This window comes from Atheta coriaria, unplaced genomic scaffold, assembly GCF_025399875.1.
Source record: "Atheta coriaria isolate IRGN ID8LTWV9N9 unplaced genomic scaffold, Caltech_Dcor_3.1 hic_scaffold_6_pilon, whole genome shotgun sequence".
NCBI classification, from domain to species: domain Eukaryota; kingdom Metazoa; phylum Arthropoda; class Insecta; order Coleoptera; family Staphylinidae; genus Dalotia; species Dalotia coriaria.
Window position 1 is genome coordinate 2478816 of NW_027045448.1, and position 20367 is coordinate 2499182.

Below are 20367 nucleotides of genomic sequence, written 5' to 3' on the forward strand. Positions count from 1 at the left end.
TTACACATTTAAATGAACAATTGTTTATTCCATGCAATTATAATGCATGACTAAATCACATTTTGCAACTATAACATAATAGGAATATATATATATATATAGGTATATTCGGAAAATATATCGAGTATTGTTTTCTCTTTTCAACAGTCACATACGAAAATCGCTCTAGATGCACGTAAAAATAGAATTTTTGTGTTAGCATTTAGTAATAGAATGTAATGTTTTGATTAAACAGTTACTACTCACCAAAAATGTAAAGAGAAATGGACAATGTGCAGAGATGTAATATGTGCGTTTTTGGCACAACAATAAACATAAATGCAAGCCCCTTGAATTAGCAATAGTTTGTGGCGAATATATTCTAGGAATAATGTTTCAAACTGGACAATGTCTTAAATATTCGGAATCAAAGTATATAACTGTTATTGTAATATCATCCCGAAATACGCGAACGACATCGTCTGGCAGGCTGAGCAGCTGCGACAACTTGCCATGATCGATGCCATACTCCGTGCCCCCAAGTGCGTTGCGCATTAGATGTGTCGCGGCGTTCGTATCCTTCGGCTTTGTCTTGAGTCCCTCTTTGCGCTGTAAGAGCATTTCATCAATATCGGATAATTTCATGTTTTTACGAGGCAGTTTTAGCGGACTAAGCGTCACCTTGCCGCTCATGTGCTCGCCGACCAAGCGCACCACCTGCAACGGGGAGATGCAATCCCATAACCCATCCGTGGCAAGAACAAGAAACTTATCACGCGGTGTCAGTCGGTGGTAAATGACGTCAGGCCTGCTAGTCAGGTAAGGTGGAGTATAATAATTAGGTGCAATCATGTGATCGCCAAAATGTTTCGCCACCACGTTACGCATTATTTCCTTGCTCCATTTGTAGCGATAGTCACCCAATGCACGCAAAGGTGCCAGCTGCCCCAAAAGTCGCTCCATTTTTATTACCGTATTGCTTTCGTTGTACGGATGTTCGCTGATGATGCGCTCTACTTCATCACGATTGTCGGTGTTGTGTTCTGTGGTGAGCTTTTTTGCAACCCAAGAATTGGTCTCTGTTCGAACACCTAAATATTTTACATGATTTAATTTGAAAAATGTTAAATTTCAGTTTGTTCATATATTTTACCAACAACCGCATTGCAATCACCAACATTTGCAACATGTAAATGAGGACCATCGATGTGTGCAACGCACGCTACTGCCCCGCTCATAGCAACAGCCATAGTCTTCAAATTAATTTTCCCATCGACGCGAGCGAGGGCTTCGCTAGATAAATCTTCGTCAAGACGCATGACAGCGGTTTCAAGAGCTTTCGTCATGTCAAAGTGAGGCTTATCTGCCTGCAATTCAAGTATAAGTAATGAAACAACAATATTCTAATAGTAAGTCTCCAACTTACAGAAGATAACTCCTCGATAAATTGTTCGAAACTCTTGCGGTATATGTCACGCACGTCATCTACGAATTGTACCTTATCGTTATATGATTTGTAAAGTTCCATAGGTGATTTATTGTCCGCAATTGCCTGATGACATTCTTCAAGTTTGTCCGGTGGCAGAAGACACGCTGTAATGTAGCGAAACAGACGTTTCGCCAGAACTTGAGCGCAGGCGCCTCCACCATGACCATCAAAAACGCCAACTAATAGTCCTGAAAAGCAACAGAAAAATCGTAATATATAATAAAAACAAATAAATTACTAATAACCAAATAAGATAAAAACAAATCAGTGACCAGTTACCTGTCGTTTGTAAACACGATGCTTCGGCGCGGGTGTCTTCCATGGGATTGTTAGATGCCAATTGATTAGAATCGTATGACTTAACACTGCTGCCTGGTGAAAATTCATGATTATATTCGTTAGTCCTTAAGATGGAGTCAACCTAGAACAAAGCATAAACAAAATACTGATAATAAACTAAAAACTGAATAAAAAGTGTATTGAAATGCTTGAAACGGATAAATATCTGTTAATTAAGATGTTATTATTACTATATTCACAACACTTAAACTTGCCAATTCTTTTCAAAGTAGTTTTTGTAATACAAAACAGCGCTCCTTTTTTTTTAATAATTATTTTGAACAATAAAAATGCAATATAATATGTTATCATTAAACATATACTGTTGCGTCACTGTCGCACTATATCACATGAAATAAAACGTCTTCAAATTTGTTGAAATTTACTAATAAACATAGAAACTACGTCAGAGGTAGTAAATCAAACCAAACCAAGATAAACCTGCTGCCATCAACGCCGCACTGAAATTCATTTCTTGCCTTATGAGTTCATGCTTATTTTAAAGAAAAATTACGTACACAAAATTCTAGTGCAAACAGTATCCATGGTAGTAAAAAATCTTTGATACAAAGATGGAAAAACTAAAAATCTATTTCTTCCTGACAACAGTACGCAATGATTAATATTTATCATATCTAAATTGTCTTAACAATTAAGAGTCCTGGTTTCAGATACTCGTGGTTGCAGCCAGAAACATCCCAATGAATGAAGAGACCGCAAAAGCGCAACTGATCAACGTTATCGACGATCATTGCAAGCTAATCCACATTGACAAGAAGTCCATCAATCAGTTGATAAACTACTTCCATATGAAAGAGGACATCGATAACATAACAGCATGTGACTTAGCCTGTGATGCCTACGGGACTAGTAAGAATGAGTTGGCGGAAGTTATTTTGAAATCAGACGGTGATTTGTTTTACGCCATCAAGCGCATCAACAGTTTGTTTAACACCGAACTTCTGCAATTGCAAAACGACATAATCACAATAAACATATACGGATTCAACAGCATTAGTCAGAAGACGGCGAATTACAGTGTAGAACAATTCGGGGAAAAAATAAAGTAGCGGCATACATGCTGAAAAACTTGCTAGATGTGCAGAACAGAACCAATTACCCAGTGCTCAAGGAACACATTTCAAGGATTCAGATACCAGCGGAAGAGATACTCCTGACATTACTACCGACCATTGACAGTTATCATAAGTTTATGAGAGATAATGAAATGCGAGACGAGATTGATTATGAAGAACATGAATATCACTATGATGATGAGTTTACTCTTTTCGATGAACAATTGACTAATAATAAAAGCGAGTCTCCAGTCCCCGACACCACATCAGAAAAAGCTACCGATACAACTGCAGGTAAAATCGAAAGCAAAATTGAGCTAGAAACTACATTACCTAAAGAAACTACGACTGAAAAAGTTGTTACTATAGTAACAACTGAAAAAGTGCTTGTAGAAACTAAGAATGACTCAGATGAAGACCAGCCAAGATTGATTGATCAATTTATAAACAGCGATTTGCCAATAGAGAAACTCAAAGAAGAACTAGAAAAAACCAACCAGGAAGAAAATCGAGGCCGCATTGATGCAAATAAAGGTAGGGCTAGAGAAATACCAAATGATAACCTTGAACTAAAAGGCCTTTATGATGCCGACGATCTTGACTATGCAGGTATTCGCAATGTTGGACGCGCCCGACTTGAACAAGACGCAGCGAGGAATGCTTATGCTAATAAAGACGATGATTACGATTATAAAAACTATCATATTAATACTCGCGACATGGACTATTCTGAATCCGAGGAATCCAAAGAAGACGGAGATGGTCGCAACGCCAAACCTACTGAAACAAAACCTGAGCCAAAACCGTCGGAAAACAAAAACGAAAGCAGCAAACCAAAACCAAATAATAATCCCCAAACACCCACAACCCACAAGCCCAAGGAAAGTGAAGAATCTGATGAAACCGTTCAAGGACGTGATTTTGCCGTATCCGATGAATCGGATGAAACGCCCGGGTCCCGGGACTTCTTCGTTCCTTACGAATCCGAAGAAGATGATTTTGACAGCATCGACCAGAAAAGCGGAAATAGCAAACCCGGCGGATTCTTCTCACTCATGACCAATCCCATTAAAAAAGGATTGGCAGGAGTGCTTAAGTTTGGACGTAAAGCAGCCGGGAGTATGTTTGACGGAGTTAACAAGTTGGCCGTGTCGGTAATCACAAAGCCAGATAATTGGTTCGAACGCGTGATGAATTATCCGAAAAATTTTGCTGTACTTCGAATGATTGATAGCATCCACCTAGGAAAGAAATGGATGCACAATGTGCTCAATCCGATGATTGATGCTCTAGAGGGCAAGGAAGATGATTCACGAGGAATGAATCCTTTCACAGCGTTTACAAATCCCATTAAAAACTCTATTAGGTCATTTGTTCGAGGCATTGGAAACAACATAATAAATTCGGTCGGAAAGATTCCATTCGTAGGCAATATAGTTGCTCAGGGAGTGAACACGACTGTGCTATTTTTGAAGGATTCTTAAATAGAATGATGCCTTAGTTAAGTACAGAAGTACTCGCTTAAAAATATTGATATTTCTGTTTAAAAATAACCAAAATAAATTTAATCTCAAATTGAAAACATGTTAGCAGGTCTTGTTTAGTATCTTGGTAATTTGACCTCCTTACCAAATCACAACCAATGTTTATCGCCTCTTATCGGGACAAAATAAATGTTTAAAAAGTTATAAATATTTCTTGCCTCAACCGCATTTATTACTTTTGCGTCATATTTTTATAACGCAATTTATAATGTTCACATAATTCAGAGTAAAATTCTATAAACATTTAAAATCTAACACTTGCAATCCAATCTCTTGTACCCTCTAAAAAGTAGTATCGATGTAGAACCAAAATGGGATGCACATATTTAGCAATCACGTCAGCATCATTTTCCCGTAATTCCTGCGTGATTTCATTAATTTTATGATCAAATATTCGAAATAATTTATCAGTATCTATTCCAATCAAATTTTCATTAGTAAAGTAAAAAACATCATGTTCGATGTTATAATGAGTAAATTTGATAATATCAGGCACTGATATTCGTAATAGTCGTTGCATTTCTTGCAAATTCTCTCCATTCAACTGTAGATGATACATAAAGTAACGCTGTAGTTCCTCCAAAATTTGTGGCACCGATTTCTCGGAAATAACCCTAGATATATAACGAAAATTAATTGGAAATTGTGGCTCCTTATCTTCAACGCTTTCCATTTGTAGAGAATAATGTGCACTTGATAAGCTTTGTGGTAGCGCAATAAGCTCTAAAAGTGACTGCGCAACATCTCTTAACTCAATTGGCAAATACTCCACTGTTTTGAATAAAATTGCCGCGAGAATAGTCGGTGGGAAAGCCTTCGATGAAATTATATAATCACCAACAACAATAATATTAGACACAAGATCCTGTTGCATGCCAAGTTTCAGTGCAAAGGTGATAGGATTGTAATCCGCAAGGTCCATCGTCAACTCAGCCAGTTTACTCGCAGTTTTACCAAACGGTAACTTTCGTAAGATATATTCAAAACTGTTCTCCAAAATAGAGAGTTCATTGCACATATGTTGAAAATCCCGCTCACACTTTTGTGATATGCTGTTAAATCCAGTACCAATAGGACAATCATAACTAACCAGTTCCAGCCTATCGCGATTCCTCTTACACATGTAGTACGATGTACAGTTCTTTGGATTCGAGAAAACATGACCATCGCTCTTCCAATTACAAGTGGTTACACACGTCTGAGAACTCTCATCATAAACTTCGCCAACATGAATGCATTGCTTCAAAGTGGTGAGTTGGTCTTTACATTCGTAATAAAATGATTTTTCGATCGGGTGAGCTTTGGTTGTTCGAACTCCTAAAGGACATTCGATAGCTCTGCATGCTTTGTAACTAGTGTGAAACACGCATTTACGCCAACTGGGATGAAAGTATTCCAAAGGTGGACACGACTTTAATTGTGGGCTTTTCGAAGAAGACGAATTAATGCAATCAAAATACTGCGAGCAATTTTTTATGTTTGGATACAATTCGTTTCTAACGCATTTTGGGGGATCCAAACTTGCACAACCTTCTGGTTCGGACGCAGCGCAATCATTAATTGTCGGGTTACAGTAAATCCCATTTGCATTGGTAGTGTCTTTGCACTTTGCAGTCGTCCAGAGACGATTGCCTTTGCACAATTTCCGTGTATAACAATCGATACATGACCAACCGGTTGTAGTGCATGTTGGATGATAAAAACTAGTGCCTGTTTTAGTGAGAAAAAACTAAAAGTCCCATTAATAAATATTTATATGAATCGTTATACTTTCACGCCACTTACCACGAAAGTTAAAATTATCACGTTTTTTGAGAACATTTTTCATCACACTTTTTCACAAAATTAAATTTTACATTTATTTAAAATGTTATCATTGTTCACAAATAAAAATCCAAGGTTGCACGCTAAATTCAAATTAACGCGTGCGCAGGTTTTTGTAAATATAATAACAGCATAATTTTAAACATATGCAACCCAATATACATTCAATGTCGGGCAATAAAGCAACATTTATGATTTTATGTAATACTCTCATGGAGCAAGAGATAACATAAATTTATGTAATGCAAGACACAATCTACATCATACTAAATGTAAACTTTATTCAATGCTGTGATATAACCATGATGTCACAAGCCTTGCAGTAAAATTACACATGCAGCAAACATAATCAAAAAGCAACTTTGAGGACCTTCTATATTTAAGCAATGAAAGACAATAAGCACAACAAATTACACATAAAATTAGTAATACATGAATACACACTCACCTCTTGTGGAGATAACTTAGCATATGACGATCTAGATTCTTTGGAACTATGGGAACTTCGATAATATAACCTATATTCAAATTTGTATTCATATTGACTAGTTGGATTATTGGCGCGTCGTACGTAGATTCCATTATTGTTGTTAGTTGCACTGAAATTTCGTTTGTTCGCATGTTTACAACTGGCAGTCCATTGCAATACAACACTTCGCTTGAGTAATCTGAGTAGGGAACGAGTTCTGAATATGACGACCATTCTTGGCAATTTGGCGAGACTTTTGACCGAGTGGCACAACCGAACGATGTAATTTATCAGGCAGGCTCATTCGTGCACCAACTATTTGTTTACTGAGCTGTTCTTTGGCTAACATTTGTGCTAGCAAACGTTCGGTTCGATGATATCTATTTTGGTCATTTCAAAATGTGAACATTGACATTTTTATGCGTACGATCATTTTGTAGGTTTGGTTTGCCGACAGGTTTTTTGACATGAGCGAAAAATGTCAACTTTATCAGAGGCGCGATTTTCAAATTATGTTATCAAATCTCTTAAAAACACATTTGGAAAATTATATCGGAACATCTTTACACACTTTTACGTTCAAATCTAAACGATCTAATAACACAACCAAAAGTAACCTTTTCGAACATTTGCATAAAATTACCTGTTATACGCAAAATTTCCGATACACATTAATAACATTTTTTGTGATAACATTAGTACCATACAAAACAATCACGAATAATCAGTAATTATCACACCTGCCAAACACCGTAATTAAACACAATTAATATTCATTGGATTGGTTGCATTTTATTAGTGCAAAGACAGGTGGTAAAATTTACTATACCATTTATATTGTCAATTAATACAAAAATGAAAATAATATACATATTCTTAAATACGAATAGCTTTATAAATTTGATATTTTTAGAGTTCAAATAAATATATAAAGCAATTCTTAAACGAGAAAAAATACCTAACGATATTATTGCACTTCTTATCATGTAATAAATAAAATAATAAAACCGTAATGAAAAAATGTTAATGTCGTCAGGACTAATTCTCAATTATAACAAATTTAATCATATTTTTAAGCAAAATATTAATTGCGTGTTATCAGTTACTCGAAATGTTTGTAATAATTTTTTATGAAAGCAATGATTAAGTTGTCAAGATGATCGTTTCCAATAATAGCTAGTTACTTACAAAACTACTTCCTGCAGTTTGCCAGCCAAAGCCCGTTCAAAATGGGTGCCGTCCCAATATACTTTACCACACATCTCACAGACGTAGTACATGTCCTGCTTTTCCAGCACACCGTCCGGCACTGCTTGAACGTTAATTTTCACGCCATTCCGTAATCTGCACAGTCCAACATCTACAGGTTCATCAGAACCTAGAACAAAATACAATAGTGAAGTTGTGTGTCAATTGTGTTATAAACTACCACTGTGCCAAGTGTACATTCGTATTTGATCGATGTAACACTTAAAATAACTCTAAACTATTGTGGTCAAATTTGAAAATACTTACACAGATCCCATTTGCGAGAAATTGGCGGATCTGGCAACTTGGCAGTCATATAAAAATCGTCATCCACCTCCTCCTCACTGGAAAAACCTGTAGCTTCATCGTCCTCTTCCAACCCAGCTGGTATTGGATTCTGCATTTTAAACTTGTCGTTTCTTACCAATGTTTGCATTGTCGATTTGGACAGTTTTAGAAAACTGTTGCTATTGCAAGCTTGACAAATCGAAAAGACGTGTTCTTTCCGAACGGTGATCTTGTAATATTCCAATACGCTTTTCAGCGCATCTTCCAAATCGTCATAGATAACATTAAAGCAATGTCCCTTCGGCACACTACCATAAAACTACAACATTTAAGAGAATACCAATGTTATGCTAATTATTGTGCACACCATCAAGATTACACATGATAATAGTTTACATTCTCCCATAGTACATACATTTGAAAAAGTTTGTCCTCTAGTTAAAATGTATCTGCCCTCATCTTGATAAATCTTCAAACATGTCATATGATCATCTGTATTGTCCAATATTTTTGTGCTGATCCCGCATTTACGTAGCAGTTTTCCTAGTCCTTGCAGCATTGTATCACAAACAAAAGTAATGTCACTTGCATCAACCACAGGAAAATCTGTATTGGGTGGTTGTTTCAACACAGGCTTTACAGTCTTCTATAAAAATATAAATACTCAAGTTTGGAACTAATAATGCATTATTTGTCTCAATTTTTGGACTCATTTTGTAATGTGTAGTTTTTTACACAGCTGCTCCAAAGCGCCCTTATTAAACATGTAACATTACACGATACAAACTGAAATCCAAAAAAATCAAGAAAAGTACCATTTGTTACCTTTTTATTTAATCCTTTCTTGGATTTCTTCAACGATGAGTTCGATGATGTCATTAAATGATAACAAGCTTCGTCGAAATTAAATGTCGTGTTCTCACAGCACTGCTTAAGCACGTCGTAGATCTCAATCAAACAGTACGCGTCCAGTGCAGCGTACACCAGTTGGGAGTCTCGTAGTGGCCGTTTTTCCCAGTTCGAGAACTGATCAGCTTTGTTTAACGGCGCGCCGAAACACTGCTGCACCAACGTACTCAGGCTGGGTCCACCGCTTTGTACTTCGAATGGTAACTTGATGTTCTGCTTCTCCATTTGCCGCCAAATGTTCAGTAGATCCAAGAATCCAATTTTTTGATTAATGTTCGTGTGTGGCAGGGACTGGCCTATCATCGACATGTCGCTAGTCAGGCCAAAACCTAATTTTAATATATCACAGTTATTGAAGCAGTAGCGTCCAAGATTCTCCCATAATTGTGCCGCTCCGGCACCCGAACCGAGTTGAATGACATCCAGTATAAATACCTCATCACGCGTCGCAATTTGCATTAATGCCAATTCGTTTTTTTGCGAGCCGAAACTCGGTTTCCACTCACAGTCAATCCCCACAATATGTGCATGCTGATTAAAAAAATTATTTACCAATATAGGAAGTCACATTAATAATATTAAACCTACCTTCAAATTATTTTCCAAAAAGTTGTTAAACTCTGTATGACAATCCACTAAGCATATGTTCCCAATAGGTAAATTCAGCTTGTAATAATCGACCTGTTGCACTGGTTCATCCCAATTTTCTTCTTCAAATAGATTGGCTGGTTGTTGCTGTTGATGCCTTTCATTATTCGGATTATCAACATACATTCGCACGTTGTACGGCCAGTCATGCTTCGGTATGCCATACAAGAGAGCAAAATGCAACGCCGTCTCAGTATCACCGTATTGCGCGGCAAGAAGCACCAATTCTAATTGTAAATATTTATCATTTTGTACTGCTTCGTGCACCATCTCCTTGAAACTTTCATCACCGATGGCGTTTTTCACGTACCGGCGTTGAAGCAGGAATTGCAGGGCGCCTTCATTTTGTTTCTTGATTAAATTCGGGGTTACTTCGTCAAGTAGATTGTACATCTTTTTGTACCTCGTTATGAATTTCCTAAACGGCTTAGTGTGTATTTTATCATATTTTATTTCAGGTATTTTATGTTCACTACAAAGCAAATAAAAACAGACATATTAAAAATAATCTCTTTTTTTTTTAAATCAGCAACTTACTGAATGTATGAATCCCACGCCATTCGCACAGAAGTATTTTTTCCTAGCTTTGAATCGAGAAAACTAACTAATTCCGTTTGATGTTCGATGCTATCAGCTAGGAAATCTTCAACTACAGCAGTTTTGTCTTGAAGCACCAATGGTACAAGAAATTCATTAATTCCAAACTTTTTGTGTAAACCCAACAAGGCTACACTTTGACAAGCCTAGAAAATTTGCCTTACAAATTTTGTTACTGATTGGTAAATTAATTGTTTACCTCTTTGTACTGTTTTTGCTGAATCATACACTGAATAATATCAAAAAATATATCACAGTCCTCCAGCATTTCATACACCTCAGCAACCAACTTCATCATGGAAAAGTTGTTCTGTTGCCTCACCACATTGAAAGCGGAAAGTTTTACATCTCCAGTGAGAAGATGGATAATTTCACTCCGAACTCTTTGACACCACTTCTTAAATTCGTCAATCACAAAAATTGCCAGAGACTTCTGCTTCGCATATTTAAAATCTGGACAGTTGTAAACAATTCGTAATGTCTCTTCATATGGATTAGCCGCCTGCTCAAACTTCCTTAGTACCATATTTACAACAATGGGACTGTTTTTAACTGCAATTGCATATTAATTACAACTTCATTAAGACAGGTGATGTTTAAACTTACTATAATTCCAGTTTGACCTCAGTTGAGACATCCATTGTGAACCAGCTTCATCAAGTTCTAAGTCTACAGTAATAACACTTAAATTTTTGTTGATTGGTATAGGAATTGTACTTGGACTAGGCCCACTTTGGTGACCAGCTGCATATTGTTGGGTATACCTAGGCTTTCCCCTACCTCTTCCACGACCGCGATTATAATTCATAGTGAACTAAAACAATTCAAAATAAAACATTATTCCAAATCCTACTCATTGGTAATCACCTGACGAGAAATGTAAAAAATCTGATATCAGAATTGAATGTCTTGCATTGAATTAATGATGCAACTGTATATAATGAATACATGATGGTCAGAATGACTGGGTGATGAAGGCTAATCTAACATCTTAAATTTTACATCGTTTTGATAATTGTGACATGAAATTTCGACGTATCTATTGCTTAGCAAAACAAAAATGTTCCCAATAAAGCAGGCAGTATAAATAACCTAGAAACTTACCACGTATTTAGAGTTGTAATCCCAATTTGCACCACTTATTAATAGATAACTCAATATAACATGGTCAGTTAGTGGTGCAGGAATAATTATAATATTTCACACAACATCTAAATTAAAAGGCGTAACGAAACAAAAACACAATGCGATGAGCTCGACCTGTTTAACTGAGACATAACTTGACATTTCCATTCATGCCACACATGCACATGAGCAGCACGAAACAGAACCGAGAAGGTTACTACCACACACACACACACACACACACACATCTCATCAGGTATGTGCGTACAGTATTTCATATACATACATATATTATGCAGGTTTACAAACCCAAATCAAAATCAAAATATGTAACAGAAAAATGCGGAAGTGGCTTGGGTCATTTAATTGGTTTATATCCAACTTTTTTTTGCAGATATTCAAATCAATTTCGTAGTTGTAAAACTGCCCGTAGGATGAATATTACCTTGTTACAGTATGATTATCAACGTTTTTCCAAAATAAACCTTTTAAAAATATGTGCTTCTATTTTTAATCAAGGTATTTCGCGGACTCCGAATGCTTAAGAAATCTAAAGGAACTAATAAGGAAATTAAGTGTTTAAATTGTAAATTTTCGGCAGTTTCTAGAGCGTAAGACATTTTCCAAATGTTCACTTGTTTACAGAAAAAAGGCAACACATTAATTCAGCATTACTCCAAAAATCTGTGTATTTTTTAATTTAAAAGTTTCATATCAAAACCATCACAATAAAAATAAGCAATGAAGGTTTATGCCGAAAACTGTAATATCTATTATATAAACAGCAACTTACATGCTAATGAATACAGATCAGTATTACTGATGTGATTTTCATCTTCCAATCATAGAAATGAAACATGTACGCAAACTTGAAATGAATCTATACAATAAACGAAACCAACGAACATATTGTTTTGATGAAATAATGAAGGATTGAAATATTGGAATGATTAATAACGCCCCGTATAGTTACCACGCTGCTGACGACCTCTGCTACGTCGCGCTGTTCGTGGAGAAAAGTTCATTATATTGGCTCCTCTACCCCGATGCATTTGCTGACTCATCATGTCTAAAAGAGGAAAAGTTAAGCACATCTTTAAAACAAGTAATTCATGTTTCAACTTACTTCCTTGGCGCTGCATCTCACTGTGAGGGTCTACCCAAACAATGGGCTGTGGTCCAGGACGAGCTACTCCACGCACATGCTGCCCGCGCACGCCGCGGCGAGCTGCCTGTGCAGGTCCTCTCTGGTGTCGGGAACGCGTGTTTGTGCTGGGAGAAGCTTCGGCCTCACGGCCCTCTTCTTCGCCTTCTTCCGTGCTAGCTGCTTTCTCACCTTCAGAACTCACCTGTAAACAATAGAAATACATCAGTTGAATTAATCATATGAAATAAAAATAGAAGAAAAACATACGCCATCTTCTCCTTCTTGTATCTCTTCGGATTGGTGCTCTGTGTGTTGGCTACCATCTGTCGAAGTGCCGGCAACTGACGGTGGGCCCATACAATCGCCACTCTCAGCAGCTTCAACCTCATCTTCAGCACCGCTTATCGTTATTGATGGTATGGTACCTTCGACTTGATGATGCGATGGTTGCTCTTCAGAGCTGGGGCCAGATTCATGCGGGGATGTTTGCAGAGGTGTGTTCGGTACACTTCTGCCAGTACCTAAAATTATAATGTCGCGATTATATGGAAAATTCGAGGGTTTTCTTGAGATAAATGTGCAACGTACTGTTATCATCAGCATGTGTCATTTCAAGAGTCTGTTCGGGCAGAACGTCATTTGAAGCAGTGTTAGGTGCAGTGGATTCCATAAACGTGAACCTACCACTTGGTACGTGCGGTGAACTAACAGCCTCGCCGAAACCATCGCATCTCCTCGCCGTTGCCAATGTAGGAGTCGAAGGAACAATACCTAAATATTGAGCATTTATAAAAGCACTTCTGGCAATTATCATTTATAATTTACCGTCATCACCACCCTCATCACCCATCACCGGAAGCACTAAATTTCCTTGCTGACTCCTCGCAAGAGGTGCGACGCGGGTCCGTGAAAATGAAGGCAAAGTCACTGCCACTGAGGTGGAAACGTTCGTGCCGCTACTTGTTGCTTCCGGCTGCATAGCTTTCTCATCTTCACCAACTTCACCAGACACGGGAAGGACGACAAGATTTCCCTGCTGCCTCGCTAAGGGTACAACGCGCGTTCGTGAAAACGATGGAAGGGTCACTGCCACAGATGTAGAAATGTTCGTGCCACTGCTAGTCGCTTCCGGATTCATCGCTTCCTCTTCCTCCACACGCTCCTCAGCAACGTCACACTCCTCCTCGTCATCACCATCGGGCTGCATGTCCGTCTCACCACGCTCGCTCTGATTTGGCACTTCGCTCGAATCTTCAATTACTTCAACTTCATTACCGCCTTAAATTTACACATTATAAGCATGTTTGCGACGCAAACAAACTTCAAATGCGCGCTTACCTTCGTCGTCCTGATCGGCGTCCTCGTAGGGCATGTTGTAGTCCTCACCTTCACCTTCATCTGGACCTTCCTCGTCGCTTTCCACCACAATAACAGCGTCTTCCTCGTGATCACGTTGGCTACTCGTAGGAACTTGATATTCTACCTCTAGCCCACTTTCGCTGACGCTGCCTTCGGCTCCACTGCTACTGGTCCCTTGCTGTGGACAATTAAGTATACGTGCAGTACTCTACTAGCAACCAAAATATATTTACATCTTACCACTATTCGAGTCCGTTTTGGTTGTTGGTTTGTCTTGCTATCTTCGCCACCATCACTGCTGGCTGTTTCCCTGGGACGCTTGAGTCCCGCTTGCGTTGTGGTTACAGTATTCGAAGAGCTACTGCTGCTCGTCCCTTGTTCCTGCGCCGGGGACGGAGGTTCCACCCGCGGCAGTACCATCGCCACTACCTGCTGTTGTTGAACCTGCTGCACCTGCATATTACTGTCATCATCCTCGTTGTCTTGGTTGGATTGCGTTGGCGGAACGGCTACTTGGCGCGGTCCCAAAAGGTTTGCGGAACTCGTAGCTGGAACATAATCCGTGTGCGATGAAGTCGGGCTGCTCGACATTGCTTCAATGCCGCTGTTACCCGTAGTGTGAACTTGCTGCTGCGGTGGCACCATGACCGTGCTTGGGCTTTGGCTGGTGGGCAGCACGGCAGCCGTACGCTGCTGAGACATCGGACGGATGCTCGCCAGCGGTGGTTCATTGACGCTTCGCCAGGGCTGGATCGGTACCGATTGGGTTTGGGTGTTGGTAGAATGACCAGCCATCGGCTTAATATTGGCGGTTGGCGGCTCGGTAACGGATTTTTCCTTTTCGGAACTCGTGCTCGGTTTACTACCTTGTTGCAAGCCCAGCTGGCGTTGGAGTTGATTCACTCTTTGAGTCAATGTCTCAATTTCACGCAAGAGGCGTTCTTTATCTTGTTGGTTGTCGGACATCAACTGTTCCTTCTCCTTTAAGCACCTCTGCAAATCGGGGTTGTCGCCACTGCTACCCTGTTGGGAGCTTCCGCCATCATCGCGATTTTCCATTTGCGCTTTGAGGGAAGCATTTTGCTCCGTAAGAGCAACTATACGGTCCTTTGCATTCTTAAAGAGCACTTTAAACCGTTCCTCTTTTTCATGGCTGCTCGAAAGCTTTTCATTGAGCGATTCGATTTCTTTTCTGTTCCTTTCAAATTCTTCCTGCGATGAATGTACTTGCACGTTTAGCTCGTTAATACGTTCAGTATGAGTTTGCTCCAGTTGACTAATGCGCGATTCAATCTGACTACGCCCTTCCTGCAATATCTCTTCGCGCTTTTCATCCGAAACATTGCTTCCGGTCTCGTTCTGTTGGGCTTGTTGTTTGAGCACTTCAATTTCCTTTTGCAGATCTTCCGCTTGAGTCTTGTACTTCTTCGCAATCTTTCGAATCTGAGACATGCTGTTCTTCACATCGTTAATTGCTGTATCTTTGTTCGCTATATTTTCATTCAATCGCCTATTCTCCTCGGTAATGCTGATGTTCTTTACCTTCGCTTGATCAAAATCATTGCTCAAAGCGGTTACTTGATTGCGCAAAAGAGTCAACTCTTCGTTCAACTTCATAGTTTCAGTATGACTGGTTTCAAATTGGATGGACAATTGACGTAATTGTTCCGCAAATCTGCTATTGTCGCCCCTAAGATTGGCATTTTCGTCAGTCAATTTGGCAGTGTTACCACGCTCGATTGTAAGTTGTTTTGCGAGAGTTTCGCGTTCATGTTGCAACTTTTTCCAATCCTCAGGACTAGTGCGGTTCGACTTTTCGAGTAAAATATTGGCGCGTTGCCTCCATCTTGTCGCATCATTTCGCAATGTGATGTTTTCAGTTTGCATTGCCTCCGCTTTCTTTTGTAACTCATTATTCTTCTCCTGCAATGGCGACAATTGCTCCTCAAGCATTGATGTACGTTTCTTGAGCTCCTCTAATTCAGCCATGAGCGTATCACGTTCAGCACGAAGGCTTCTATTGCTGTCTGTGAGTGCGTTAAGCGTTTCTACCTTGCGCAAAACTTCAGCGTGTCTAGCGGCAGTGACAATGGCAACTTCGCTGTCTTGACGTTCACTTTCAAGTGCCTTCTTTGCATCCTCGTACTGCCGCTTGAGAGACTCTTGCTCGGCACAAATTCGATTGTGTTCAGCCGCCAAAATTTCGCACTTGTTTATAGCGAGATCTTTTTCGCGACGCAAATACTTAATAACCGTTACCAATTGATCGCTAGACTTACTCTCATCTTCATTGAACGATTTGTTCATGCTAGAATCAGCACCGAATGATCGGTTAGGATCCGATATCTTGGTGTGAAGCAGAGTCATTTGTTCGTTGAGAGCTTCCAACTGATTGAGTAATAACGAATTCTGTTTATTCAGTTCATCGGATCGCGTTTCAAGCTCTTCTTTAGCTTTCTTGTAGATCGCTTCCTGATTATCCCATGAAATTCTAGACTCATCCAAAGAATCTTGCAATCGGTCACGATTAGCTTTAATTTCATTCAACTCATCCAACAATTTAACGCGTTCACCTTTGATTGCCGTAAGGGTTTGCAAGTCTTCCGAACGCGATTTCATCTCCTGAATGTACTTATTCTCTGCTAAATTAACATTATCCTGTAATTGTTTGATATGCTCCTTGGCATCATCGAGAGTTGACTTGGTAGTGAGAAGGTCATCATTGAGAACTTTATTCTGAACTTCCAGCTGGCTAAGTCTAGTGTGCAAGTTGCTTGTAACATTAACTTGACCATCTGATTGTAATGACAACTCGCCTTGGAGTTCGGCATTTTTCTCCTCAAGTTCTTCAATCTTCTTCTGCAATGCCGCAATCTGACTCTCATAGGTGTTCTTGTCCATTACAAACTTCTGACTTAAATCCTTCAGCTGAGTTTCGGCAGCTACAGCCACATTGCGATGCTGTTCAACGGCATCCTTGCTGATTTTCAGCTTTTGCGTCAAAGCATCGATGTTCGCTTGTGCATCAAATAGATTCTGTTCTAACTCCCGAATCTTGCGCCTCTCCACAGACACCTCTAAATCATCCAAAATTGGATTTTTAAGTCTCTTCGATAATTCTTCCAACTGCTGCGACTTGACAGAGATATTCTCGCGGGCTTGATTCAAGTCTTCGCGCAGTGTATCTGCAATAGATTTCTCCTCCTCCATGCGTTTCTGCGCGGCTTCAGTTTTCTTCTTCAGGTTATCGCCCAATTCACGGAATCTGTCTTGTTCCTCTTGAAGTCGACGCCTCAGCGCAGCGCATTCCCTGTGTGCTTCCTTGAGAATATCCTCCAAACGCATCTTGCTCTCTGCATCGTTTCGTTCCAGTGTGGCTTTGATAAGCTCAATGTTGGCGAACATTGTAGTGTTTGATTGTTGTTCGCGCAGCAAATGATCGCGTTCGCATTTGATACGCATTTCAGAATCGCGCAGAAGCATATTTTCTTTCTGCGCGCCAGCCAATTGACCTTCAATCTTCGAGAGTTTCGTTTGTGCTTCCATTACTTGATCCTTCAAGAACTGCTGCGAAGCCTCGTGCTTTACAATCGATTCGCTATATATGCGGATGCGATCTTCCAAACGCTCGATTTGACTCTTGTAGACGTCAGCGTTGTTTTTCAGAACCCTGATCATTTCATCATTAGTTTCGCATTTGGCGCCCATTTTAGTATTTTGCCTCATCATCTCCTGTAACTCAGCACGCAGCTTCTCGGATTGTTCTAAAATCATCTTTTCATTGATAGCCTTCTCGACCTTATACGTGTCCAGCTCTTCCTTAAGAAGCGTCAGGTCTTTAGACTTCTGTTGAACAGCTTGTTCTAATTCTAAATATTTCTCATCGGATTGTATATCTGAATCGTCATTATTTTTGGATGTAGGTGATTTTTCACCGTTCAAAGTATCGCCGTTTCCTAATTTATAACAAGTTAATAAATATATTAGAAATACGCGCAAACCAACCGATGTTAAGATTTACCTTTTAAAAATTGATGATAAAGCCCCTTGTATGTGTCCCGTTGTTCCATTAGCATTTTCACCATGCTGTTTTGTTTCTCTTGGTCCTCGAGCAAGGAGGCGTGTTGTTCGCGCATCTTGTCCAACTTATCCTTCATCTCAATGATCATCTCGGGATCCATCGCGTCGGCTTCTTCCTGTTTGGTGCTAAGTTCACGTACCAGCGCCAAAAGTCGCGCATTGGTCGATTGCAGATCGCTGATATCGCTGAAGGTAACCAAACGCTTTGTTATTATGTCTGCGGAACAGGTACTGTCGCTGCGATCGTGGTCCATGGACGTAATACTCGATCCGGTACGAGACATTTCGACCTCCTTAAGAAGATGACAAACTTGTCGGCTCAAGTCTGATACTTCCCGTTTCAGACGAATATTTTCACGCTCATACGACACTAAGAATTAAATGAAAAAATGTTTCAAAACTTATTACTAACATTTTTGCAGAAATTTGCATCTTACCTGCAGATCGTCTAAGATCCGAACTGACCTCCTTCATTTGTTGATTTTCTGCCGATAGTCTTTCTACCTGTTTAGTCAAATCTTCAATTGAATCCATCGCCTTCTCGTAATGCTCACGCTGCTTTGCAACCAATGGTCCCTTGTGTTCCAGTTCTTGAATAATTGATTGAATGTACTGGTGTAGTCGCTTGTTCTCCGCCCTTTCTTGTGCGACTTGTTCAGTTACCTGTACATAACGGCTGTAAATTTCGGTGAAACTCATGCCGCTCTTCATCTTCGGAAGACTCTCATCGTCATCAGTTGGAATGTCGGTGGGTCGGTTAGTAATCAAATCGTTAGCAGTCTCAAGTTCTCTCTTCAGCATGGTAATGTATTCGGTTTTCTTAGAGAGAATTTCCTCATGAGCCAACTCAGCTTCCCTGTACTTGGTCTCCAAATCACCATACTTCTCCAACGCATCATCGAGTTTTTCTCTTAACTCGTGCATGGCTGTGGTGAGCTCATTTGAATGTTTGGTCTGCTGCTCGCTAACATTTTTATAGAGCTCGGCAATCTGCTTCTGCGCCTCGACCTCAGTTTGATAGGCCTCCAGTGTCTTGATGAAGTTCTCCTTCTCCAATCCCATTTTGGCTACAAGCTCCTCAGTCTTGGAATTCAATGTAGTATTCTTCTCAGTCAATTGCTTGATGTTTTCATTTGCATTGGCCAATTCCTGAGTCCTTTCTGACAATTTAATGTCTAGTTGTACACAGCGTGAGCTGTTATCTCGTCGCATGAGTAGTAATTCATTGGTTCTGGCTTCCAAGTCCCTTGTCAACATCATGATTTGACTTTTCATCAAAGCCTTCTCTTGTTCCATTTGTTTTTCCTTGTATTCAATGGCAAACTTCATGGAGTCAACCTCATTGATCTTACTAAGTGCATCACACTTGGCTGACACTGACTCTTCCAGTTGTTTTGTCAATGCCTTCAACTCACATTGCATTCTGTCAAGTTCGGAAGTACGGCGCTCAACCATTCTACTGACTTCCTCCTTTTCAGTAAGCAGATTATTTCGCTGACTTCTTAGCTCATTCAGGTCAGACTCCAGCCTATTGCAATTAGTTTGCAGTTTACCAACATCCGCCACCGAATTGGCCAACTGATTCTCCAACTCTGTGATGGTGTTATTAGCATGATCAAGCTTTTTGTTTATTTTTTCATGTTCCTGGCAGAGGGCTTCATGTTTGCCTTGCAAATCAGCTAGATTATGAACTAACGGAAAACCGCATTAGGTAACGGCAAATTCAAAAACATATCAAAATTTCTTACCTGCATTGTAACTCTTGGTTTCCTGCAGCGCCTTGCTAGTTATCAGTTCATCGAATTTGCTGCCGATGTAAGTCTCTAGCTTTTGTGCGATTTCGGAGGGAACTCGCCGCCACTCTTTTTCGCTGAACGCTGCTCGTAAAACCTCGCGACCGCTAATATCACCCATTTTGTGCAAATTTCATGTGCCCCTCAACGCATTACAATATCTCAAGATTCATAGGTAATATTAGTAAGCAAATGATACTTAATTCGATGGAAATTTTGCATCTACTTTGAAAAAGACTGCTTTATGCTCGCACACCGAGAGACAACAGAAAACATGCCGGCTTCTACTGGTGAATTACCCAGAGTTCAACGCGGTTAGTGTTACCAACTGCGATGAAATGTAACTAGAAGTTAAGAATACGCGCGAAATCAGATACGTACGCCGCTACATTGTACAAATCACTGGTAATAACATATTACAGCAAAGATAAAAATAAATAATAAATATATAAA

General features: G+C 39.6%; 5 protein-coding genes across 12 annotated transcripts; 1 reads left to right on the plus strand and 4 right to left on the minus strand.

Moving 5' to 3' along the window:
* Positions 1 to 7: 7 nt before the first annotated feature.
* Pdp (pyruvate dehydrogenase [acetyl-transferring]-phosphatase 1-like protein, mitochondrial) lies at positions 8 to 7181 on the minus strand. Of its 2 annotated transcripts, XM_065303976.1 has the most exons (6): positions 6700 to 7181; positions 1748 to 1889; positions 1406 to 1656; positions 1133 to 1346; positions 661 to 1070; positions 8 to 588 (listed from the first exon to the last, which is right to left on the minus strand). In XM_065303976.1, exons 1-6 carry the CDS (start codon positions 6952 to 6954, stop codon positions 376 to 378), a joined length of 1485 nt encoding a protein of 494 aa, XP_065160048.1. In that variant the 5' UTR covers positions 6955 to 7181; the 3' UTR covers positions 8 to 375. The 2 variants fall into 2 exon arrangements, with proteins under 2 accessions (XP_065160048.1, XP_065160047.1); XM_065303975.1 differs by having other exon boundaries at positions 8 to 1070.
* On the plus strand, positions 2216 to 4465 carry LOC135793156 (uncharacterized). Of its 2 annotated transcripts, XM_065303980.1 has the most exons (3): positions 2216 to 2415; positions 2479 to 3417; positions 3493 to 4465. In XM_065303980.1, exons 2-3 carry the CDS (start codon positions 2886 to 2888, stop codon positions 4365 to 4367), a joined length of 1407 nt encoding a protein of 468 aa, XP_065160052.1. In that variant the 5' UTR covers positions 2216 to 2415; positions 2479 to 2885; the 3' UTR covers positions 4368 to 4465. The 2 variants fall into 2 exon arrangements, with proteins under 2 accessions (XP_065160052.1, XP_065160050.1); XM_065303978.1 differs by having other exon boundaries at positions 2217 to 2415; positions 2479 to 4465.
* Positions 4576 to 6683, minus strand: LOC135793155 (uncharacterized). Its single transcript, XM_065303977.1, has 2 exons — positions 6213 to 6683; positions 4576 to 6156 (listed from the first exon to the last, which is right to left on the minus strand). Exons 1-2 carry the CDS (start codon positions 6246 to 6248, stop codon positions 4672 to 4674), a joined length of 1521 nt encoding a protein of 506 aa, XP_065160049.1. The 5' UTR covers positions 6249 to 6683; the 3' UTR covers positions 4576 to 4671.
* A 353-nt stretch (positions 7182 to 7534) lies between the features above and the next one.
* Positions 7535 to 11703, minus strand: Nbr (exonuclease mut-7 homolog). Of its 2 annotated transcripts, none has more exons than XM_065304908.1 (9): positions 11515 to 11703; positions 11017 to 11224; positions 10610 to 10962; positions 10351 to 10556; positions 9754 to 10285; positions 9082 to 9696; positions 8672 to 8902; positions 8236 to 8575; positions 7535 to 8098 (listed from the first exon to the last, which is right to left on the minus strand). In XM_065304908.1, the coding sequence occupies exons 2-9, from the start codon at positions 11216 to 11218 to the stop codon at positions 7905 to 7907; spliced, it is 2673 nt and encodes an 890-aa protein (XP_065160980.1). In that variant the 5' UTR covers positions 11219 to 11224; positions 11515 to 11703; the 3' UTR covers positions 7535 to 7904. The 2 variants fall into 2 exon arrangements, with proteins under 2 accessions (XP_065160980.1, XP_065160981.1); XM_065304909.1 differs by lacking the exon at positions 11515 to 11703 and adding an exon at positions 11278 to 11449.
* Positions 11704 to 12199: 496 nt separating this feature from the next.
* Mgtor (nuclear basket protein megator) lies at positions 12200 to 20035 on the minus strand. Of its 5 annotated transcripts, XM_065304906.1 has the most exons (11): positions 19870 to 20035; positions 18559 to 19812; positions 18063 to 18491; positions 14653 to 17997; positions 14282 to 14589; positions 14021 to 14219; positions 13508 to 13960; positions 13271 to 13453; positions 12950 to 13203; positions 12662 to 12884; positions 12200 to 12604 (listed from the first exon to the last, which is right to left on the minus strand). In XM_065304906.1, the coding sequence occupies exons 1-11, from the start codon at positions 20033 to 20035 to the stop codon at positions 12486 to 12488; spliced, it is 6933 nt and encodes a 2310-aa protein (XP_065160978.1). In that variant the 3' UTR covers positions 12200 to 12485. The 5 variants fall into 5 exon arrangements, with proteins under 5 accessions (XP_065160978.1, XP_065160976.1, XP_065160975.1 ...); XM_065304904.1 differs by having other exon boundaries at positions 13508 to 13933; positions 14282 to 17997; XM_065304903.1 differs by having other exon boundaries at positions 13508 to 13942; positions 14282 to 17997.
* Positions 20036 to 20367: the final 332 nt, after the last annotated feature.